Source organism: Gadus morhua, chromosome 23 (genome assembly GCF_902167405.1).
Source record: "Gadus morhua chromosome 23, gadMor3.0, whole genome shotgun sequence".
NCBI lineage: Eukaryota > Metazoa > Chordata > Actinopteri > Gadiformes > Gadidae > Gadus > Gadus morhua.
The window spans coordinates 4,495,125-4,514,436 of NC_044070.1; the positions used below are offsets into that span (position 1 = coordinate 4,495,125).

At 45.2% G+C, this 19,312-nt stretch overlaps 1 protein-coding gene across 3 annotated transcripts in view; it reads right to left on the reverse strand.

The window, feature by feature from the left end:
• The window catches only part of xylb (xylulokinase homolog (H. influenzae)), a 35,711-nt gene that overhangs the window by 5,606 nt on the left and 10,793 nt on the right, over positions 1 to 19,312 (reverse strand). The window contains exons 16-19 of one of the 3 annotated variants that reach the window (XR_003974801.1): positions 17,274 to 17,332; positions 9,621 to 9,783; positions 9,397 to 9,484; positions 450 to 553 (exon numbers count right to left, since the gene is read on the reverse strand). Coding sequence is in view for 1 of the 3 variants with exons in the window: in XM_030349359.1 (XP_030205219.1) it covers positions 456 to 553; positions 9,397 to 9,484; positions 17,274 to 17,332 (245 nt within the window). In the remaining 2 variants the exon portion in view is untranslated. Of the gene's footprint in view, positions 1 to 449; positions 554 to 9,396; positions 9,485 to 9,620; positions 9,784 to 17,273; positions 17,333 to 19,312 lie in introns of those variants that run through there. The other 2 variants (XM_030349359.1, XR_003974802.1) reach the window with 2 other exon arrangements.

The following is a 19,312-nucleotide window of genomic DNA, read 5'->3' on the forward strand; positions in this document are numbered from 1 at the left end:
GGAACGCACCGCTGGAAGAGCCCTACCAACGGGAGTGACCTCCCTCTCCAGGGACGAGACCGGCCCGGCCGGAGAGACAATCACCTGGACTCTACCGTGGCTCACGGAGTCATCAGTATGATTTTTGGTTTCCCTGCGTTGGGCACAGACCCACGCGGTTTTCCATTGTTCAATGAATAAACGCCTTATTGGGCTTTGAACGGACCTTGGCGTATGGAGTGAGAGAGACATTCCTGGGGCCGGGTCGCCACAGTGTGTGTGTGTGTGTGTGTGTGTGTGTGTGTGTGTGTGTGTGTGTGTGTGTGTGTGTGTGTGTGTGTGTTTGTGCGTGTGTAGGTGTGTGTGTGTGTGTGTGTGTGTGTGTGTGTGTGTGTGTGTGTGTGTGTGTGTGTGTGTGTGTGTGTGTGTGTGTGTGTGTGTGTTTGTTTAGCATGTTCGTGTCTGTGTGTGTTTACCTCTTTTGCCCGCGGGTTGGGAGTCACAGCCAGCTTGGGCTCCATTGCGTTCTTCACCACATCAGAGAAGGGGACCCCGGACTCTACAGATTCAAGCCCTGCAACAAAAAACACACCAACACCTTCAGAAGAGAGGACGTCTTCTTTTGGTCAATCGCTGACATGTTCGATTAGGAATGCTTAGTAATTACTATCCTGCCCGCCCCCTCCAAGGCCTGATTTAAACAGTTTGTGCTCTGGTGCTCTGTTTGACTAATGGTTGACTTATTCTCTCGCTCTCACTCTCTCGGTCTGAAAAGGTGACCCAGTATGACCGCAGTAGGAGTCTATGGTTATACTGGGTTGCTTCCAGAAAGGACTTCAAATGTGTTAGTCTGTGGAATGTGCACAGAGGCTCTCCCTCACACACACACACACACACACACACACACACACACACACACACACACACACACACACACACACACACACACACACACACACACACACACACACACACACACACACACACAAATGCCAATGAGACAAGTTTTATTGACTAGAACCACAAAAGCACCAAACACATGCAGAAAAGCACTGTGAACAAATCCATATTTTCCAACATTGCAGTCACTCTTTAACTGAGACTGTAGAAAGTTTGGGAACTTTAAATGGATTAGCATGGATAAGCATTAGAAGCTACGCTACCTGTCTAGCATTCTGCTCTCGATCTTCCACGACAGACTGGGTATACAATTTTAACTTTGTTTGACTAGCCGTCCGGCACCATTCTGCACAGATTTAGCCAGAGCCATAGAGAGAGAGAGAGTTGCATCATCTCTAAAAGGCAAATTATTTCAGAGCAATGGCAGAACATGGAGACGCCCAATGGCAGCAGGAACTTATGGCAGCAGCGCTGCAAAGGAGTTATCAGATTTAATTTAGTTAGCAACATGTTTTACAGTGTCTTGCTAATTTGTTATGCCCCGTTTACACCATCCCGCTAATGGCTGCTAATGGCCGATGGACCACCGATGTGGAAGTCGGGGTGATTCGGGTGACATCGGGCTAAAAATGTATGATCGGGTCAATTTATCGGGGTAGCATTTACACATACCCGATGTTATAACGATAACATAACGATTTATGCCAGGGAAGACACCCGAAGTGCGTTTGTCGTCATTTGACGTCATTTCGAATGACGCCAAACACGTCAAATGACGCGTTTGGCGTCATTTCGGGAGAAGGCAAAGGGGAGACTGGTTTAGACTGATATTTATTTATGTATTTATTTATATTACAATAGCGATTTTATAATAATAGAACGCCGGTTCTAAATGGGCGAAGTACCCTGTAATTATAAAAGTAGGACATCCATCCATCACCCCCTATTTATACCCAAGTGGCAGATTGAGGGTCTTCCTTAACACAATCTGGTCACTCACAATCGTTATTTGTCTAGGGTTCTCGAGGGTCTTTCGTGTGTTGAGGTTGCCGATATAAAGACGATAAAACACGATAAAGCGCGGAAGATTAACGAATATAGCCGATGTGCCCAGGAAAATTCCCGAACGATTTGCGATGTCTTACGTTATACTCCCGTTCTATTCCCGATTATAGCCGATTAGCCCATAGCAACACCTGGTAACCGATTCTACCCCGATAGACCCAAAATTAACAAACATGTTCGTTCTTTGCCGATGTTGCCCGATGTTGCCCGATCATTGAGCATTTCTTCCCGTTTCTTCCCGTTGTCTAACGATGTTCCCGGGAAGAGTAACGGTGTTTCCCGATGCAACCACGCTATTTGCCGATGTTATAACGATAGCTGCTGATTTAGCCATCGGGGCCCACTATCGGGTAGGTGTAAACAGGGCATTAGCAGTTGGTAGACTCTAATTAAGCTATGTTACAGGGAGAAAATCAAGATCATCAATATGGTTCCTTGTTTTGTTTTCGTGTGCATCCGCACGGGCAAATGTCTCTCAACACATGTTTTGAGTTGGATCTCAAGATTGTTAGATGATCAGTTCAGAGCACATTGACGGTACACTCCTAACTGCGTAAATGGGGTTCATCTTTGTATCTATTCATGTTCTCCACGTGTGCCTCAATTAGTGCCTCATATTTTGAAACATGAGATTATTATAAGTATGTTGATGTAGTCAGTGGTATGATTCTACACAGGAGGTCATGAATGCATTCTAATGCCGCTTTTCCACTGCATGGTACCAGCTCGACACGACTCGACTCGACTCGACTCAGCTCGCCTTTTTTGCGTTTCCACCGCGAAAACATGGTATCTGGTACCTGAAGTGGCTGCTTTTTCTAGTACCGCCTCGCTCTAGGTTCCAAGCGGCTGAGCCGATGCTAAAAGGTGACGTCGGCAGACGGCCGGCCACTGATTGGCCAGAGAGTGTGACGAAGTCACGAGAGCGACATGGCAACCATGCTGGTAACAGCCATAGCAGCGCCGCAGCCAACATATTCCACTTCTTCAACATGCCAGCTAATAATACGAACACGAATACCATCGCATCGATGTTCTCCATTGTTGTTATGTGGGTTCTGTCCATGTGTGGGTTACGTAGGTGTTGTTTGCGTCGCGTATAAAAATACGTCACGGCCCTTTCGCGCAGCCGACCCCGCCCACGTCCCGGAGGTACTATTTGCGGTGGAAAAGGACCCGCGCTGCTACCGTGTCGAGTCGTGTCGAGTCGTGTCGTGTCGAGTCGAGCTACATGTGCGGTGGAAAAGCGGCAAAAGGCAACACCTTGATCGTCATGCTTGCTGTACATTAGTGTTGTTGGAGGATACAGATCCCTTGGAGAGGCTAATGCTCCATATATATCAGGGGTTGTTTATTTATAGTTATACCACACATAAAACAACCAATAGCCTATAGTTTATTGCATTTATGAAAGGTGTGGGTGTATGATGTGACAATTATTGGCAGTTGGTAGTTGACAAAATATTGAAACATTTGATTTAGCTATTTTAATCAGTATCACCGTGATCTCCAAAATAAGAGGTGTTCCATTTGAAATAAAAAATATGAATACTTTTTATTATTTATAAACAAGTCAGCAGTAGACTACAGAGGGGTGGAAGAGACACATTCGGCTCCCGAGCCGCAGGTTGCTGACCCCTGGTTTAGATGGACTGATATTCAATTCCTAACTTTGGTTTGCAATACTCCAAATCAATTTATATTATGTTAACTGGTTACCAAACATCGCTGCTTCATGGTAGGTCAGCAAAGTCATGTGCAAATTCCCCTCATTCATATGCCGCTGGAACTATCTGGAGCTACATGAATCAAGTCAACCACCAAGCTATTTGACCCTCCATTTAGACAACTCTGTCTTTCTATGGCTCTGAATTAAGCTTAGTTATTATTATGGCTTATCGACTTATGACTTACAGTTTTTCTCAGTCGCTTTGGTACATTTCTCAGATCAGAATTGAAATTCTCAAAACTACCTGTTCAATCTTCACATCATTATGTCACTTGTGCACATCAAAAAAGTTTCTAATTTCTTTGAACAAGTTGCAAATGCTTTGGTACATTCATGCAAATGATTATGTACAATTCTCTGCTCTTTCCTACATTATCAATTGCTTATGTCATGTTGATCCAAATGTATTGTAATGGGTCTCTATTGAATAGTCTCACCCCCACAACATTTAGGCATTAGGTCATTGCATAAGTCTTTACATGCAAAATGGTTGAACAAGTTGTCATAATATGTCAAGCATATTTCTATACATTTCCATTAGACTTTTTTTCTAAATCTGTCCTGAATTGCTAAATTGCTACCAGGTGAATCAACCAGTTTACTGAAATAGCTCAAAGGTGGATCTTCTGAACCATGAACTGGCAAGTATACAGTATATATAACTGGAGCACAAAACAATGTTACATTGTCTGACAATGGAAGGACAAGGAATTGGACAGGGTCAACAGCCAGAGAAAAGAAGAAGAGGAAGAGGAGTGAGGCTGCCTGAGAATTTGTGGCCAAACAGACAGGAACGACAGGAGGCGTAGGAAGACTGCACCGTAATTCCTACAGCAATGCATGTACAGTTTACCCTAAGGAGATTTTCCTATGTTCGCATTTCTAGCAATGAAATGGTCTGTCAACAAATAACAGTACAATCAGTCAAAGCGTAAATGCGAATCTTGTCCAGTCTCTTGCAATCAATCTCCCACATACACTAAGGTGTAACTTATAATTTACAATAATTGTCTTCAAAACTTTAGCCATAGTTTACATCAGAACATCCAACCAGAGTACACTGTTATTGACAACATGACTAAGCAATTTGACTCTCTTATCCATACACAATGACACAAGGACTTGTCATTGTGATGGCACTGACATGTTCATTGACACAGATATTTACTTTTGAGAAACGAACTAAGGATTTTGAGCAAAAGACTGGGGTTTGCAAGAAATCCATGGTGTTTTGCTATTTGTACAAATTGTTTTGAGAAATGCACTTACTGTTTTGCAAATTTCAATTCTGATCTGAGAAATGTACCAAAGTGACTGAGAAAAACTGTAAAATGGCTCTTTGCTAAGCTAATAAACAAATTAAAGAAACATATACACACACACACATACACACACACACACACACACACACACGCCGTGGCAACACCTGTGTCTGAAAGATCAATCTAACTGAACCTCCACTACTAAATCGTTCTCCCACTATTGAATACAACCCCATTGCCCCCAAACGCTCTCGCTCGCTCGCGCTCTCTCTCTCTCTCTCTCTCTCTCTCTCTCTCTCTCTCTCTCTCTCTCTCTCTCTCTCTCTCTCTCTCTCTCTCTCTCTCTCTCTCTCTCTCTCTCTCTCTCTCTCTCTCTCTCTCTCTCCTCTCTCTCCCCTCTCTCCCCTCTCTCCCCTCTCTCCCCCCCCCCCCCCTCTGGAGTCTTTATCTTAGCTAAACTGAAGCAAAGCATAAATGAGAGCTGGGATCAGAGAATCACAGACAGTTCTGGAAGAGATTGTTACACACCCTGGTGTATATGCACAGATAGACACTTAAAACACACACACACACACACACACACACACACACACACACACACACACACACACACACACACACACACACACACACACACACACACACACACACACACACACCAGTATCTATCTCATATTGATTTGTCAGTCAATGTAAAAGTTATTAATACCTCTCTCGTTGTGCTGCTCAGACCCTCAACAGGATCCACTATCAAAGGTCTAAGGTCTCATTAGTTTCATTGATGTGTTTCATCAAAGTTGAAATTACTGGGAAAATACATGGAACATCCAATTCACCTATGATTTATTTAAGTCATCGCCTGTAGAAGTCATCACCATGCTCCCTCTTCAATCCCTCCATCCAAACATGAATCATCCATCTATCCTCCATCCATCCATCCATCCATTCATCAATCATCCATCCTTTATACCTCCATCATTCATTTATCTATCCCTCCATCCATCTATTTTGCTTTCACACAATATTGATATTGCGTGTGATATTACGGCCGCAATATTCAACATCCTTTATGGCCCAGTTCATATATTCCCTGTTGCAGCATCAGGGCCTGTTTATCGCATCAGGCGCACCAGACATACCGCCGCCTTCTCCGCTCAGCGTACATAAAAGATAAACAGAGCATTTTACATGCTCTCGCTTTCTTTGAGTTGTTTCACGGTGCGGCTCGTACGCGCCGACGCAGCGACTCCGCAGAGGGCTGGTGAGATCGCCCGGCCCGGGCAACACGGAGACTTCTGTCCATACACCAGGAGATGAAAACGATCCGAGTGGAGCGCCACAGCACCGTTTCATCAGGGCGGGAGAGAGAGGCGGCCCAATAACACCCACCGTGTTGCATCCGCTTCAAACGCAGCCATGCAAGCCGCAGCGAGATATGGAACATATATGTATGAAATATTTATGCCTAGGATGGCAGGCCCATTTTACATAATTTGGAAAGAGCAAGGAGTATAAAAGATAATTCTCGCCATCTCTGGCAGTATTTTGGTGGAGAAATGAAAAGGTGAAAAAAAAACACAGGGTCATATTAGTATCTTACGCAAACTGCGCCGACTTCAAACAGGAGCGTAACGCAGCTGATGCTAACTGCTAATGATCCTCTTGGGAGCGTGGGGAGATGGAGCTGGAGGGACTCACACTGAAACAAGTGGGGGGGGAAGAGGGGATAAATACTTAATCGTAACAGCACACATGGTAGACATTGTGTAAGATGAGCCCTCCTTTAAACGTATTTGTACTGTGTCCACAGAGGACAAAATGATCCCACAAAGGATATTACTGAGTAAGACTTTATAACCTGTATAAAAAAACATATGGTATGCCTCCACCTTAGCGGATCTTAATCCCATAACTATCCCACAGGTGAGCAGTCATTCCAACAAGTATCTCATGAGAATGACAATATATTTTTTATTGTCCATTTTGAAATATATGTCTGACTTAATAACAATTAATACATCTTAGCATAGGGTTGATCTGTGTGGACCGCAGGTCGTCTTTTTCAATCACATTTGTGTCTATGAACTGATGCAGTATCTTCATTTGAGTGCTAAATCTGTAGGCAACGGGACAAGACTTTGGTATTGGAACCACTCTTGGGAAACACTTTATAATAAGGTGCCATAATAAATAGCAAAGTAGTCTAACCATTGCCTAACCCTTTGTTAATATTTGTTAATTGTTACAAAAATATCTAATTGGCAGAAGTTAATTGTTTTTTTTCACTGACCACCCGGGTTAGGGTTGTGTGCTAGGGTTAGGGCCGTGTGTTATGGTTAGGGTTAGGGCCGTGTGTTAAGGTTAGGGCTGTGTGTTAGGGTAAGGGTTAGGGCCGTGTGTTAGGGTTAGGGTCGTGTGTTAGGGTTAGGGTTAGGGTCTTGTGTTAGGGTTGGGTTAGGGTTATGCAAACAACTAATATTTAATTAATGATGAAAAAACGATTGGTAACTTGTGCCAAATAGATATTTTAGTAACAATTAACAAACATTAACAAAGGGTTAGGTAATGACTACTTTGCTATTTATTATTGCACCTTAGTAAAAAGTGTTACCCACTCTGGTTTTTGTTTGTAGTCTGAGTAGTATTATCAAATCACGTTTGAGCGGGCATTAGCTGCATTCAGGTAAACAGTCTGTGTGGAGAGCAACCATCTCTGAACCCATCGTTTACTGTCTGACGGTTCAGCTCACTAGCCATGTTTCTTATTATTTTCCTTCCGCCGATTTTGGGTAAATATCTATTCTTACAGATGAGGGTTTTACACCAAACCACCTCAATAGTGTCGAGCATATATCAGGGCACTGTGCTACTATTTTTAGAGACCAACCATAACAGACTTCTTTTTAAATTTATATTTGTAATATTCATATTTAACATGGAAAGTTAATGGGGCAAAACGCGAAAATCCATCAGACCAAACCTAAACAAAATGTTGTGCTATGACAAAAACAGGGCGCTATAACTTGTGGTCAAACCTATACGGCCGCTAACCATACCCTATTTTATAATGAAATCTGAAACTTATTTGACAAGCTGAATCTTTCTCCTCAAGGACCCATAAGGTCCGCCAGGATAGATTTTTCTGTACCTTGAAAGCTTTGGAAAACCTTGAAAATTGGCCCGTCATTTGGTCCAAATACTCCTCCTACTGCCCGACCTTAAGTTAGGTAATGTCGAAAGTTTAGTTTGACAGCTTACAAAAGAACGTCACCGGGTCAATTACAAATTAACACTGTTGCAGCTGCTCAACAAGCATTTTTTTTTCCAATGGAAGTCGATGGGGCTCCAATCGCTGACTTCAACCATTCCGAAGGTGAAAAACTGAGAGTTGTCAAAGTCGGTACACGTTTAGAAACTGTGCGTAAGAAGGTCTCCAAAAAGCAAACGACCTCTTCGGCGAGAGGGGGCGCCGTAACTCAATCTCAAGTCAGCCTCAGAGCGTCCCAGGGACTTGAACCTCCGTGTGCTGCTGATTAGCCTCGTGGCATTGGCATGCTTGCAGAACATTGAGAACACAACGAGCAGGCGCAACTACACACATTTTCTCCAGAAAACACACATGCGCAAACGTGTCTAGTTAGTTTTGATATCGGTTTATGGAGAATAGCTTAAATGTCGGCCGAACCTTAAACACCTATAAAGAAATAACGGAAAAACAATGACCGGCACAGGAGAGGAAGTCTGGCCCTTGATATCATTATCTGTTATTTGGCCCGTTGTCCCGTAGAGCTAAATCGTCCGACAATAGCCGACGGTTCACCAGATTGATTGGTTGTCAAATGTCTAACTGATAGAAAAAGACAGAGCTCTAAGCAGGGCAGAATAATCACAGCCCAAAGGTTCTTGGTTCAATCCCCAATCTCCTCAACCTACCCGTAGGTGTTTCTCTTAGCGAGAAATCTGACTTAACCTTAACTTAAGATAATCAAATGAATTCACTGTAAGTGGCAATCAATTAAATCGCCTTCTAAATGAAAACCTAGGGTATTGTGATTTTGCATTGGTATTCTGGTCAATTACATCCAAGGTTGTGCATCATTTTCAACAATGAATCAATGAGTTAAAAAGTACAAAATAGTACAAGGCGGTGCAACTATTGAACAGATGCTTCCTTGACAACTCAAAAGCAATATGCTCCGTGCACCCAACAGGAATGGGTTAAGTTCATTATACATAACATTGTGCAAGGAAATGGTCTGCAATTATATGCAAACCATATAAATAGAAAGTGACTCATATAATCATGTTGTTAAACTTGGTTTACACAGTATAAACCACCCCGTGCTGTCCTGTTATTGAAGCGGAGGTTGAGTGTTGTGGCAATATTCTAATACTATAATACAAGTATTAGTATTCATAACATATGTACTCAAATTATTATCTATATAGTAGTAGTCTTACCATGGAGAGCCCTGTAGGCTGATCCCAGACACGCAGAGTTGGCCACGTCTTTAGTGTAAACCGGGGCGTCAAACACATCTGAGAGCACCTGAGAGAGAGAGAGAGAGAGAGAGAGAGAGAGAGAGAGAGAGAGAGAGAGAGAGCGAGCTTTAAGTTGGAGTCACAACAAGTGATCGCTATGAAACAATATTACACAATTTTAATGAGCTCTTGTTACCACTTACTTGTTTTTGCCCTTTTGACCATTCCCACCCATGTGGTTGTAAGGTGTAATTAGCGCTATATGCGTGGGCATGTGGACGTTCTCAGACCTTGATAATATTGAATGGGTTCCTTGCTAGTAGCTTGTGGTGTCAAAGGTGACATCGGCATCCTGCTTGTGCTAAGCTGAGAGGGGAGAGGGTGCAGTTAAAAGTGATGCCTGGTAATTATCCAACAATATGCCTCTGCCGACATATTCATAGTTATTAAATAACTTGTTTTCACATATTATTTAGTGACTCTGTCCACCAGGGTTTTAACACTTAAGCCTCATCTCATCCTCATCGTCATCCGCTTATCCGGGGTCGGGTCGCGGGGGGAGCAGCTCAAGCAGGGGGCCCCAGACTTCCCTTTCCCGGGCCACATTGACCAGCTCTGACGGGGGGATCCCGAGGCGTTCCCAGGCCAGTGTTGAGATATAATCTCTCCACCTAGTCCTGGGTCTTCCCCGAGGTCTCCTCCCCACTGGACGTGCCTGAAACACCTCCCAAGGAAGGCGCCCAGTGGGCATCCTTACCAGATGCCCGAACCACATCAGCTGACTCCTTTCTAAGTAAAGGAGCAGCGACTCTAATCCGAGTTCCTCACGGATGGCTGAGCTTCTCACCCTATCCCTAAGGGAGACGCCAGCCACCCTTCTGAGAAAACTCATCTCGGCCGCTTGTACCCGCGATCTCGTCCTTTCGGTCATCACCCAGCCCTCATGACCATAGGTGAGGATAGGAACGAAGATCGACCGGTAGATCGAGAGCTTTGCCTTGCGGCTCAGCTCTCTTTTCGTTACAACGGTGCGGTAAAGCGAACGCAATACCGCCCCCGCTGCTCCGATTCTCCGGCCAATCTCACGCTCCATAGTACCCTCACTCGCGAACAAGACCCCGAGGTACTTGAACTCCTTCATTTGGGCTAAGGACTCATTTCCTACCCGGAGTAAGCAATCCACCGGTTTCCTGCTAAGAGTCATGGCCTCAGATTTAGCGGTGCTGATCCTCATCCCAGCCGCTTCACACTCGGCCGCCAGCCGATCCAGTGAGTGCTGAGGGTCACAGGCCGATGATCCAATGAGGACCACATCATCTGCAAAAAGCAGTGACGAGATCCTCAGACCACCGAACTGCAACCCCTCCCCACCACGACTACGCCCCGATATCCTGTCCATGTATATCACAAACAGGATTGGTGACAAGGCGCAGCCCTGGCGGAGACCAGCACCCACTGAGAACGAAACTGACTGGCTGCCGAGAACACGAACACAGCTCTCGCTTTGGGAGTACAAAGATTGGATGGCCCTGAGGATAGACTCCCTGACCCCATACTCCCGCAGCACCTCCCACAGTTTCTCCCGGGGGACCCGGTCATACGCCTTCTCCAGATCCACAAAACACATGTAGACCGGATGGGCATACTCCCAGGCCCCCTCCAGGATCCTTGCGAGAGTGAAGAGCTGGTCCGTAGTTCCACGTCCGGGGCGAAAACCGCATTGTTCCTCTTCAATCTGAGGTTCGACGATCGGCCGAACCCTCCTTTCCAGCACCTTGGAGTAGACTTTACCAGGGAGGCTGAGAAGTGTGATACCCCGGTAATTGGCACACACTCTCTGGTCCCCCTTTTTGAACAGGGGAACCACCACCCCGGTTTGCCACTCCTTTGGCACTGTACCCGACTCCCACGCGATGTTGAATAGGCGTGTCAACCATGACAGCCCCTCAACACCCAGAGCCTTTAGCATTTCTGGCTGGATCTCATCAATCCCTGGGGCTTTGCCACTGCGGAGATGTTTGACTACCTCAGTGACCTCCACCAGGGAAATTGACGACGAAACACCATCAACCTCGAGCTCTGCCTCCAACATAGAGGGCGTGTTATTCGGATTCAGGAGTTCCTCAAAGTGTTCCTTCCAACGTCCGACGACCTCCTCAGTTGAGGTCAACAGAGTCCCATCCTTACTGTGCACAGCTTGGATGGTTCCCCGTTTCCCCCTCCTGAGGTGCCGGATAGTCTTCCAGAAACACTTTGGTGCCGACCGAAAGTCCTTCTCCATGGCCTCTCCGAACTTCTCCCACACCCGCTGCTTAGCCTCCGACACGGCAGCCGCTGCAGCCCTTCGAGCCTGTCGTACCCTGCAACCGAGTCAAAAGTCCTCCAGGATATCATATCCCGGAAGGCCTCCTTCTTCAGTCGGACGGCTTCCCTGACCACCGGTGTCCACCACGGTGTCCGAGGGTTACCGCCCCTTGAGGAGCCTAAGACCCTGAGGCCACAGCTGGCCACCGCAGCTTCAGCAATGGAGGCTTTGAACACCGCCCACTCCGGCTCAATGCCCCCAACCTCCACAGGAATGCCAGAAAAGCTCCGCCGGAGGTGTGAGTTGAAGATACCTAGGACGGGGGCCTCCTCCAGACGTTCCCAGTTCACCCGCACTACTCGTTTGGGCTTACCAGGTCTATCCGGAAATTTCCCCTATTCCCTGATCCAACTTACAACCAGATGGTGGTCGGTTGACAGTTCCGCCTCCTCTTTACCCGAGTGTCCAAAACATGCGGCATCAGATCAGATGACACGATCACGAAATCGATCATCGATCTTCGGCCTAGGGTACTCTGGTACCAGGTACACTTATGAGCACCCTTATGTTCGAACATGGTGTTTGTTATGGATAATCCATGACTAGCACAGAAGTCCAATTAGATCAGGGAGGCCGTTCCTCCCCACCACGCCTCTCCAGGTGTCTCCATCGTTGCCCACGTGGGCGTTGAAGTCTCCCAGCAGAACTACGGAGTCCCCTACTGGAGCCCCATACAGGACTCCATTCAGGGTCTCCAAGAAGGCCGAGTACTCTGAGCTGCTGTTTGGTGCATATGCACAAACAACAGTCAGAGTTTTCCCCCCTACAACCCTTAGGCGCAGGGAGGCGACCCTCTCGTCTACCGGGGTAAACTCCAACACCGCGGCGCTCAGCCGGGGATTTATGAGTATCCCCACACCCGCCCGGCGCCTCACGCCCTCGGCAACTCCGGAGAAGAATAGAGTCCAACCCTTATCCAGGAGTACGGTACCAGAGCTGAGACTGTGCGTGGAGGTAAGCCCCACCAGATCTAACTGATAGCGCTCCACCTCCCTCACAAGCTCCGGTTCCTTTCCCCACAGCGAGGTGACGTTCCACGTCCCCAGAGCCAGCTTCTGCTGCCCGGGTCTGGTCCGTCGAGACCCCTGACCTTCGCTGCCACCCATGTGGCTGCGCACCCGACCCCAACGGGTCTTCCCACAGGTGGTTGGCCCATGGGATGAAGAGAGTCGGTTGCCGGGTGCCACGTAGTTTGTTCGGGCTGTGCCCGACCGGGCTCCGTGGCAAACCCGGCCACCAGGCGCTCGCCATCGAGCCCTCCGTCTGGGCCTGGCTCCAGACGGGGGCCCCGGGCTTCCTCCGGGCCGGGTCACATCTCCTCTTTTTCCGTTATTCATTGGAGTTTTTTGAACCATTCTTAGTCTGGCCCCTCACCTGAGACCACTCTGCCATGAGAGACCCTACCAGGAGCACAAGGCTCCAGACAACACAGCTCTCAGGTTCACAGGGACACGCAAACCTCTCCACCACGATAAGGTGACGGTTCCAGGAGAGGCTTAAGCACTTAAACACTTAAGCCTATGCCTGCAAAAGACTAATTCAATTGAAAGACGTGAGGTGGGTTTTACACCACATGGTCAATGTGTTTTTCTCTTCAGTTACGTTATACTCCTTTAGCTAGCTTCCAATAGCCTTCCAATATCTCTCCAATGTTGCTGAGGAGAAAATTGGAGTTCCGCATATAGTTAAAGAATGCATCCTTTCTGCGCTACACGAGAGCACAAATCACCAGTGCACAATGTGCATTCCTAACATAGCTTAAAAAATACATGACTGAAGGTTTTCATTCCTCCCCAGGTTCATGGTCTGTGTGAACTTTTGTACCAGGTCAGAGATGTTCTTGAATGTGAAGCATATGGCTCCACGTTGAAATATACTAGAAATACCAAGACTGATAAATGGTAAATTGAATGCATGTAGCCACTCAAAGGGCTTCACAATATTGTCAAACATTCACCCATTCATGCACACATTCATAACCTCATGGCAGAGTCAGCCATGCAAGGCGTCAGGAGCAGTAAGTGGGAGGCGTCTCGCTCAGGAACACCTCAACACTCAGCTAGGAGGAGCCGGGGATCGAACTAGCAACCTTCCGGTTACCAGCCAACCCGCTCTACCTCATGACCCACATGCCGCCCGCGATGGATGGTTGAATATCTCTCTTCCCGTACTGCAGTGTTTCCCCTATATGTATTCAGCAGCGGTGGTGCGCTGCTGCTGAGTTGTCAGCGCCACTGCAAAAAAAATATACAAATAAAAAAGTTTGTGCCAAGTTCAAGGCACATGTGCACAATGACCTGGTCTCAGCAGAAACCTTGACTCTGTTGGTTGTTTTGCCATATTTGGACCAACTCACAGCACCACCGCTACAAAAAATCGAGGGGAAGCACTGCTTACGTTCTAAAGACTTCATATAAAGGTGAACTATACTCAGTGCTCCATGCTCCTCTCTCCATCCCTCCCCTCTCTCTGTATCAATAAAACCCTTGTGTTTTCTGCTTCTGTGTACTTCCAAGACTTGAGGATTGCTACTGTTTTAACTCTTCCCAGACTCTCCCTAAACATCTACTCTATGCATGTCTAGAGTGTCATGCTGAAACTTCTACATCAATTATACCTTAAGAGTGTCCTATAGATCTGTTCACTTAACTTGACATTGAGTCATTTAGTGAATCCCCATGCCCAAACTGAAAAGCAAAGCATAAATTCTATATTGGAGCTGCGGCAATATCACTTTTCTATACAGTGTATAGAAAAAAATCGAAAATGCAGATCACAGTTAATGAATAAGTCAATAAAAAAGAGAGAGGGTTTATTCGTTGTGACGAAAAATATATATACTGTAAATAGAGCAGCAAAAGTGATAGAAAGAAAACAAGGCATAAGGACGAAGGGATTGGAAAGAGAGGGATCTCAATTTAACAGAGAAAGTCAATACTGGCAGATGAATCTGATTGATCCAATTATTATTTCCACTTCCACTGCATATTTAGCAGCTATGTTTTCAACTAAATGCTTCACTATAAGGCGTCCTTCAGTGACGACTAAGTCATTAGCCAACGGAAGGACAACTAAACCACCAAATCAATATTAATATTCAAATGAGGGCCTGAATAAAAAAAAGAGGTTTAACACTGCCGATAATTAAAATAATAGCTATGAGCATTACTCTTATTCACTGGCCATGTTTTGAATATATGTAAACAACTATGTTACCATGAATGAAGAAAAAGTCTTTGTCTTCACAGCTGGCTCGCTACACTCTTTATATACTAAGATGCATGAATGTATATGTATGTAGTGAACAGGTAAAATTAAAAGAGACAAACAAATAAAGGCCCACAGCGAACACGCACCAGGGTTGTTTGTTCGACCCACAAACACCTGGAGTCTAGCCTGTATGCGTCCTTGAGGAAAATGTCATTGCCACATCATTCTGAATATTTCTCAATTCAGATCAACTTGATTTGCTTTAAAGAGTCTCTTAAAATGACTAAATATTAAATGATTTCAACAGAAAAAGAAGATATTCACAGCCCACGCACCGCCATTTTCAAGCGAATCACGGGTGTAGTCTTTACCCCAAGGTGCAACTATTCCTCCATACACAACGATACCCACACACACACACACACACACACACACACACACACACACACACACACCTTTAAAATGCCCTTGTTAGAAGAGGCTCCACCTGTGGCCAAGACATGCTTCCAGGAACTAAATCACACACACACACACACACACACACACACACACACACACACACACACACACACACACACACACACACACACACACACACACACACACACACACACACACACACACACGATAGGATAACATTCGCTAATAAGCATTTATTGAATTTGCCTTAACACACTTATTAAACCCATTCATTGCAATTTTAATCAGGGGATCCAAGAGGCAGAAATGTTCGGCATGTGAAATAAATTGTACACTATGTTTCAGAATTGCTATCCATCTGGGGCGGCCGTGCTGATCATTTTTTTCTATGAACGGAAGTTATAGCGCCCCCTATGGGAATTCTGGCAACAAATTCTTTCAAGAGCTGCTTACCGGGGATAATTATAAATACCTCAAACCTGACGTCACAAAATGTTTGAGATACTTGAAAGTAATACTTATTTCATATTATTAGACCGGGAGAAAGATTAAAGCGCATTGCTACTCAACGACAGAGAGGGGAGAGTATATTTAGTGTCAGTGATGGCAGGATAAGAATACTCCAAAAGGAGAAAATGATTACATAACAACATGAATGTATTGTTGAGCGTGACTCTGAACCACCAAGTGAATCGTGGGCAACCTTCAAACAACACGGTGAGAAGGAGAGAGAGGGAGGGAGGGAGGGCGAAAGGGAGAGAGGGAGAGAGAGAGAGAGAGAGAGAGAGAGAGAGAGAGAGAGAGAGAGAGAGAGAGAGAGAGAGAGAGAGAGAGAGAGAGAGAGAGAGAGAGAGAGAGAGAGAGAGAGAGAGAGAGAGAGAGACGCCTTGGAAGTATAAAGTATAAAATAATGTGGAGAGCACAAGTAAAAGGTTTGGATTGGAACTACAATATGCCGTCAACCAAAACCTTGGAGATGGACTATACATATTTACTATTTACTAGCACGCATTTTAAAGGTTAAGGTCAATAAAGGAGCAGGAAGGGGGTAAGGGCGTCTTGCTAAAGCGAACCTACAGGCTGGGCTGCGGACATGGGGGTTTGAAACAAGAACCTTTGGGCAGGGAGACGACACCTGAGCCCAAAGATAATGGATAAATCCAGGGGGGCCAAACAGGGGAAAGGTCAGTTACCATGTTGTTAAGGACACACAAGACTAACGAAACCCAGGTTTAAGCCAACCCCCACACGCTTTACCGCCCCGCCAACCATTTAGAGTTATTTAACCACACAGTGTTCTCCCCTGTGGGCCCTTACTACAGGGGAGCGTACGGCTGACAGCTAGGGGGCCCCGGCTACAGAGACAACCATCATTCTGTAGCCCAGGCCTCTGGTTTCCTATTATACGCTATTAATATGTAATCAGTGCGATGTAGCTACACATGTATGTGTTGGGTAGTTTGCCCGATGACACATCATGTGGCAAAGAATGTGAGCAGCCATCTGGAGAGGGGGCTGCTACAGGAGGATCTGAGGTGCACGAGGAGGTGTGCGGGAACAGGTATTTATAGTCAGATGTTCTTTATGGTTATGCATGGATATGGATAGGCAGGGAACAGGTACAGCTATAAGGGCATGTAAAACCGGCACACAGACGCAACACCCCCCCCCCCCACACACACACACACACACAAACACACACACATATATATTTACATTATATATATATATACAGTATATATAGGTGATTTATGCATATTTTGTATTGTTTATGGGTACGTACCTACTAAAACTTGATTTGAAAACAATACACCACGGTATACACACAAACTTACATACATACACACACACACACACACACCTGTAAAATGTCCTTGTTAGAAGAGGCTCCTCCTGTGGCCAACACTCTGCTTCCAGGAACTAAATCACACACACACACACACACACGCACACACACGTGCATTTGGTAACCTTGGAACATTAAGAGAACACATATTTTATGCATAGACAATATTAAATAATTCATAATAAAATATATTTGAATTTGAAATGGGAAATATGTATTGTTCATCTTTTCAGGAGAAACGCTGCGAGACATTTCTTTTTTTATCACTTTCTTTCAACAAGGTCTCTGTTCTGTCGATCATACAGTGAATACACTTCATAAATGTTCTGTGCTTTCAAAAAAAAAAAATCTTAGGATTTCCATCTATTCAATTTGGTTCTGTCTTTCTGTCTTTTGCACAAACATTTTCTTTCCATTCTCATCATCCTTGGCTAACCTCTTTCACACTTCTTTCTCTATTGCCCTCTCTCCCCCATATACCTTTACCCTTTCTTCTCCTTTATTCACACCTTTATCTGCCTCCTCTCATCTTGCCTCTCCTATTAACCTTAATTGTCCTCTTCTTCGCCTCCATTCCTCTCCTCAACCTTTCAAATCCTTTCATCGCTCTAATGAGTATGTGCTTTAACCCCCACCTATTCCCCTCCTTTGCACCACACACACACCTACATGCATGCACTTAACACATCCCTCCACGCGCGTGGACAGTTGTGAGTTATACCTTTGGCAGTTATGTAAATCGAGAGGGGTTGGTGGGGCTCTAAAAAAGATCCTGTCAACTCCCAATCGGCACCTGATTGGTAGCCCTGTTCCACTCACCTCTATGGCTATCAGGTGAAACCAGTCATGACCAGCCAAGCATTGAGAAGAAAAGGCAATTATATTGATGGAAAACGGTTGTCTGTTAGTTTGATTGATGGAGTGATAGAGAGGGGGGATGAATCAGACCCTGTCGCGATGGCTGGATTACTGGAAAGATGAGGATTAAGCATGAATAATCACATGGATAAGGGATTTTAAGAACAATTCAGGTTGGATGAGAAGTTTGATAGCTAAAAGAACCAGCTGAATTGAATGATCTTATGAAATGAACAAACTCTGATAATGTTTTTTAAAAGATAAATTAAACAAAGTAATAAACATTTTGGATAGTCTGTTCAGCTTGGATTATATTTGTAATTGGGTCGCGCACGTTTTTTTTTTAAGTTACTCAAATTCGTGTCGTATGCTTTGAATGTATTCAACCTCATTTACAAGTCAATTTGGAGAAAAATAAGCCGTCGCTAAATGACGTGAAATGTAATATGTGGGGAAAACGTGAACGTGTAGGAGGGGATGGGAGTTTCTCCTCAGGAGATAACCTTAAGTGTAGCCCTGAGAGTGGGCCTGGGAAACCCTGTTCTGTATGCATAGAACCTGTGAAATATACCCTCTTCAATTCCCCCTGGGCTCACGGAAACACACATACACTCGCAGATAAAGACACAGAATATGCCCGAGATAAAGGCCAAAGGCATTTTTCATCTTCCTCTAAAGGTTGTGGAGTGAGTAGTAGTGTGCCTGTGTGTGTGTGTGTGTGTGTGTGTGTGTGCCTGTGTGCGTGTGTGTGTGTGTGTGTGTGTGTGCCTGTGTGCGTGTGTTGAGGGGGGGTTGCTTAAACACTTATACACTAGTAAAACAGACAGACAGACAGACAGACAGACAGATGGACAGACGGATCCGGTATTACGTGAAGGGAAGCGTTTCCCATGGCAACACCTCTGTGCCAGAAGTAATTCCCCCGTTAGACTATAGGTACATCATATGCTTGTGTGTGTTTGCCTGCATGTGTGTGTGTGTGTAAGCGCATATATATTCTTATTCAAGTACCATTTGTGCAGTTGGAAACCTCATAATTATTTCAGAATCAATCAAATTAATTATGTTAAAAAAATCAACTGAATCGTGTAAGTGTGCTTGGAGTTGTGTAAAGAAGCAAGCTGAAAAGGTGACCATGGTGATTGACAGTTGCTCAGGGACGGCAGGGAAATGGGCCCTGTTGTAACACAGTTTAT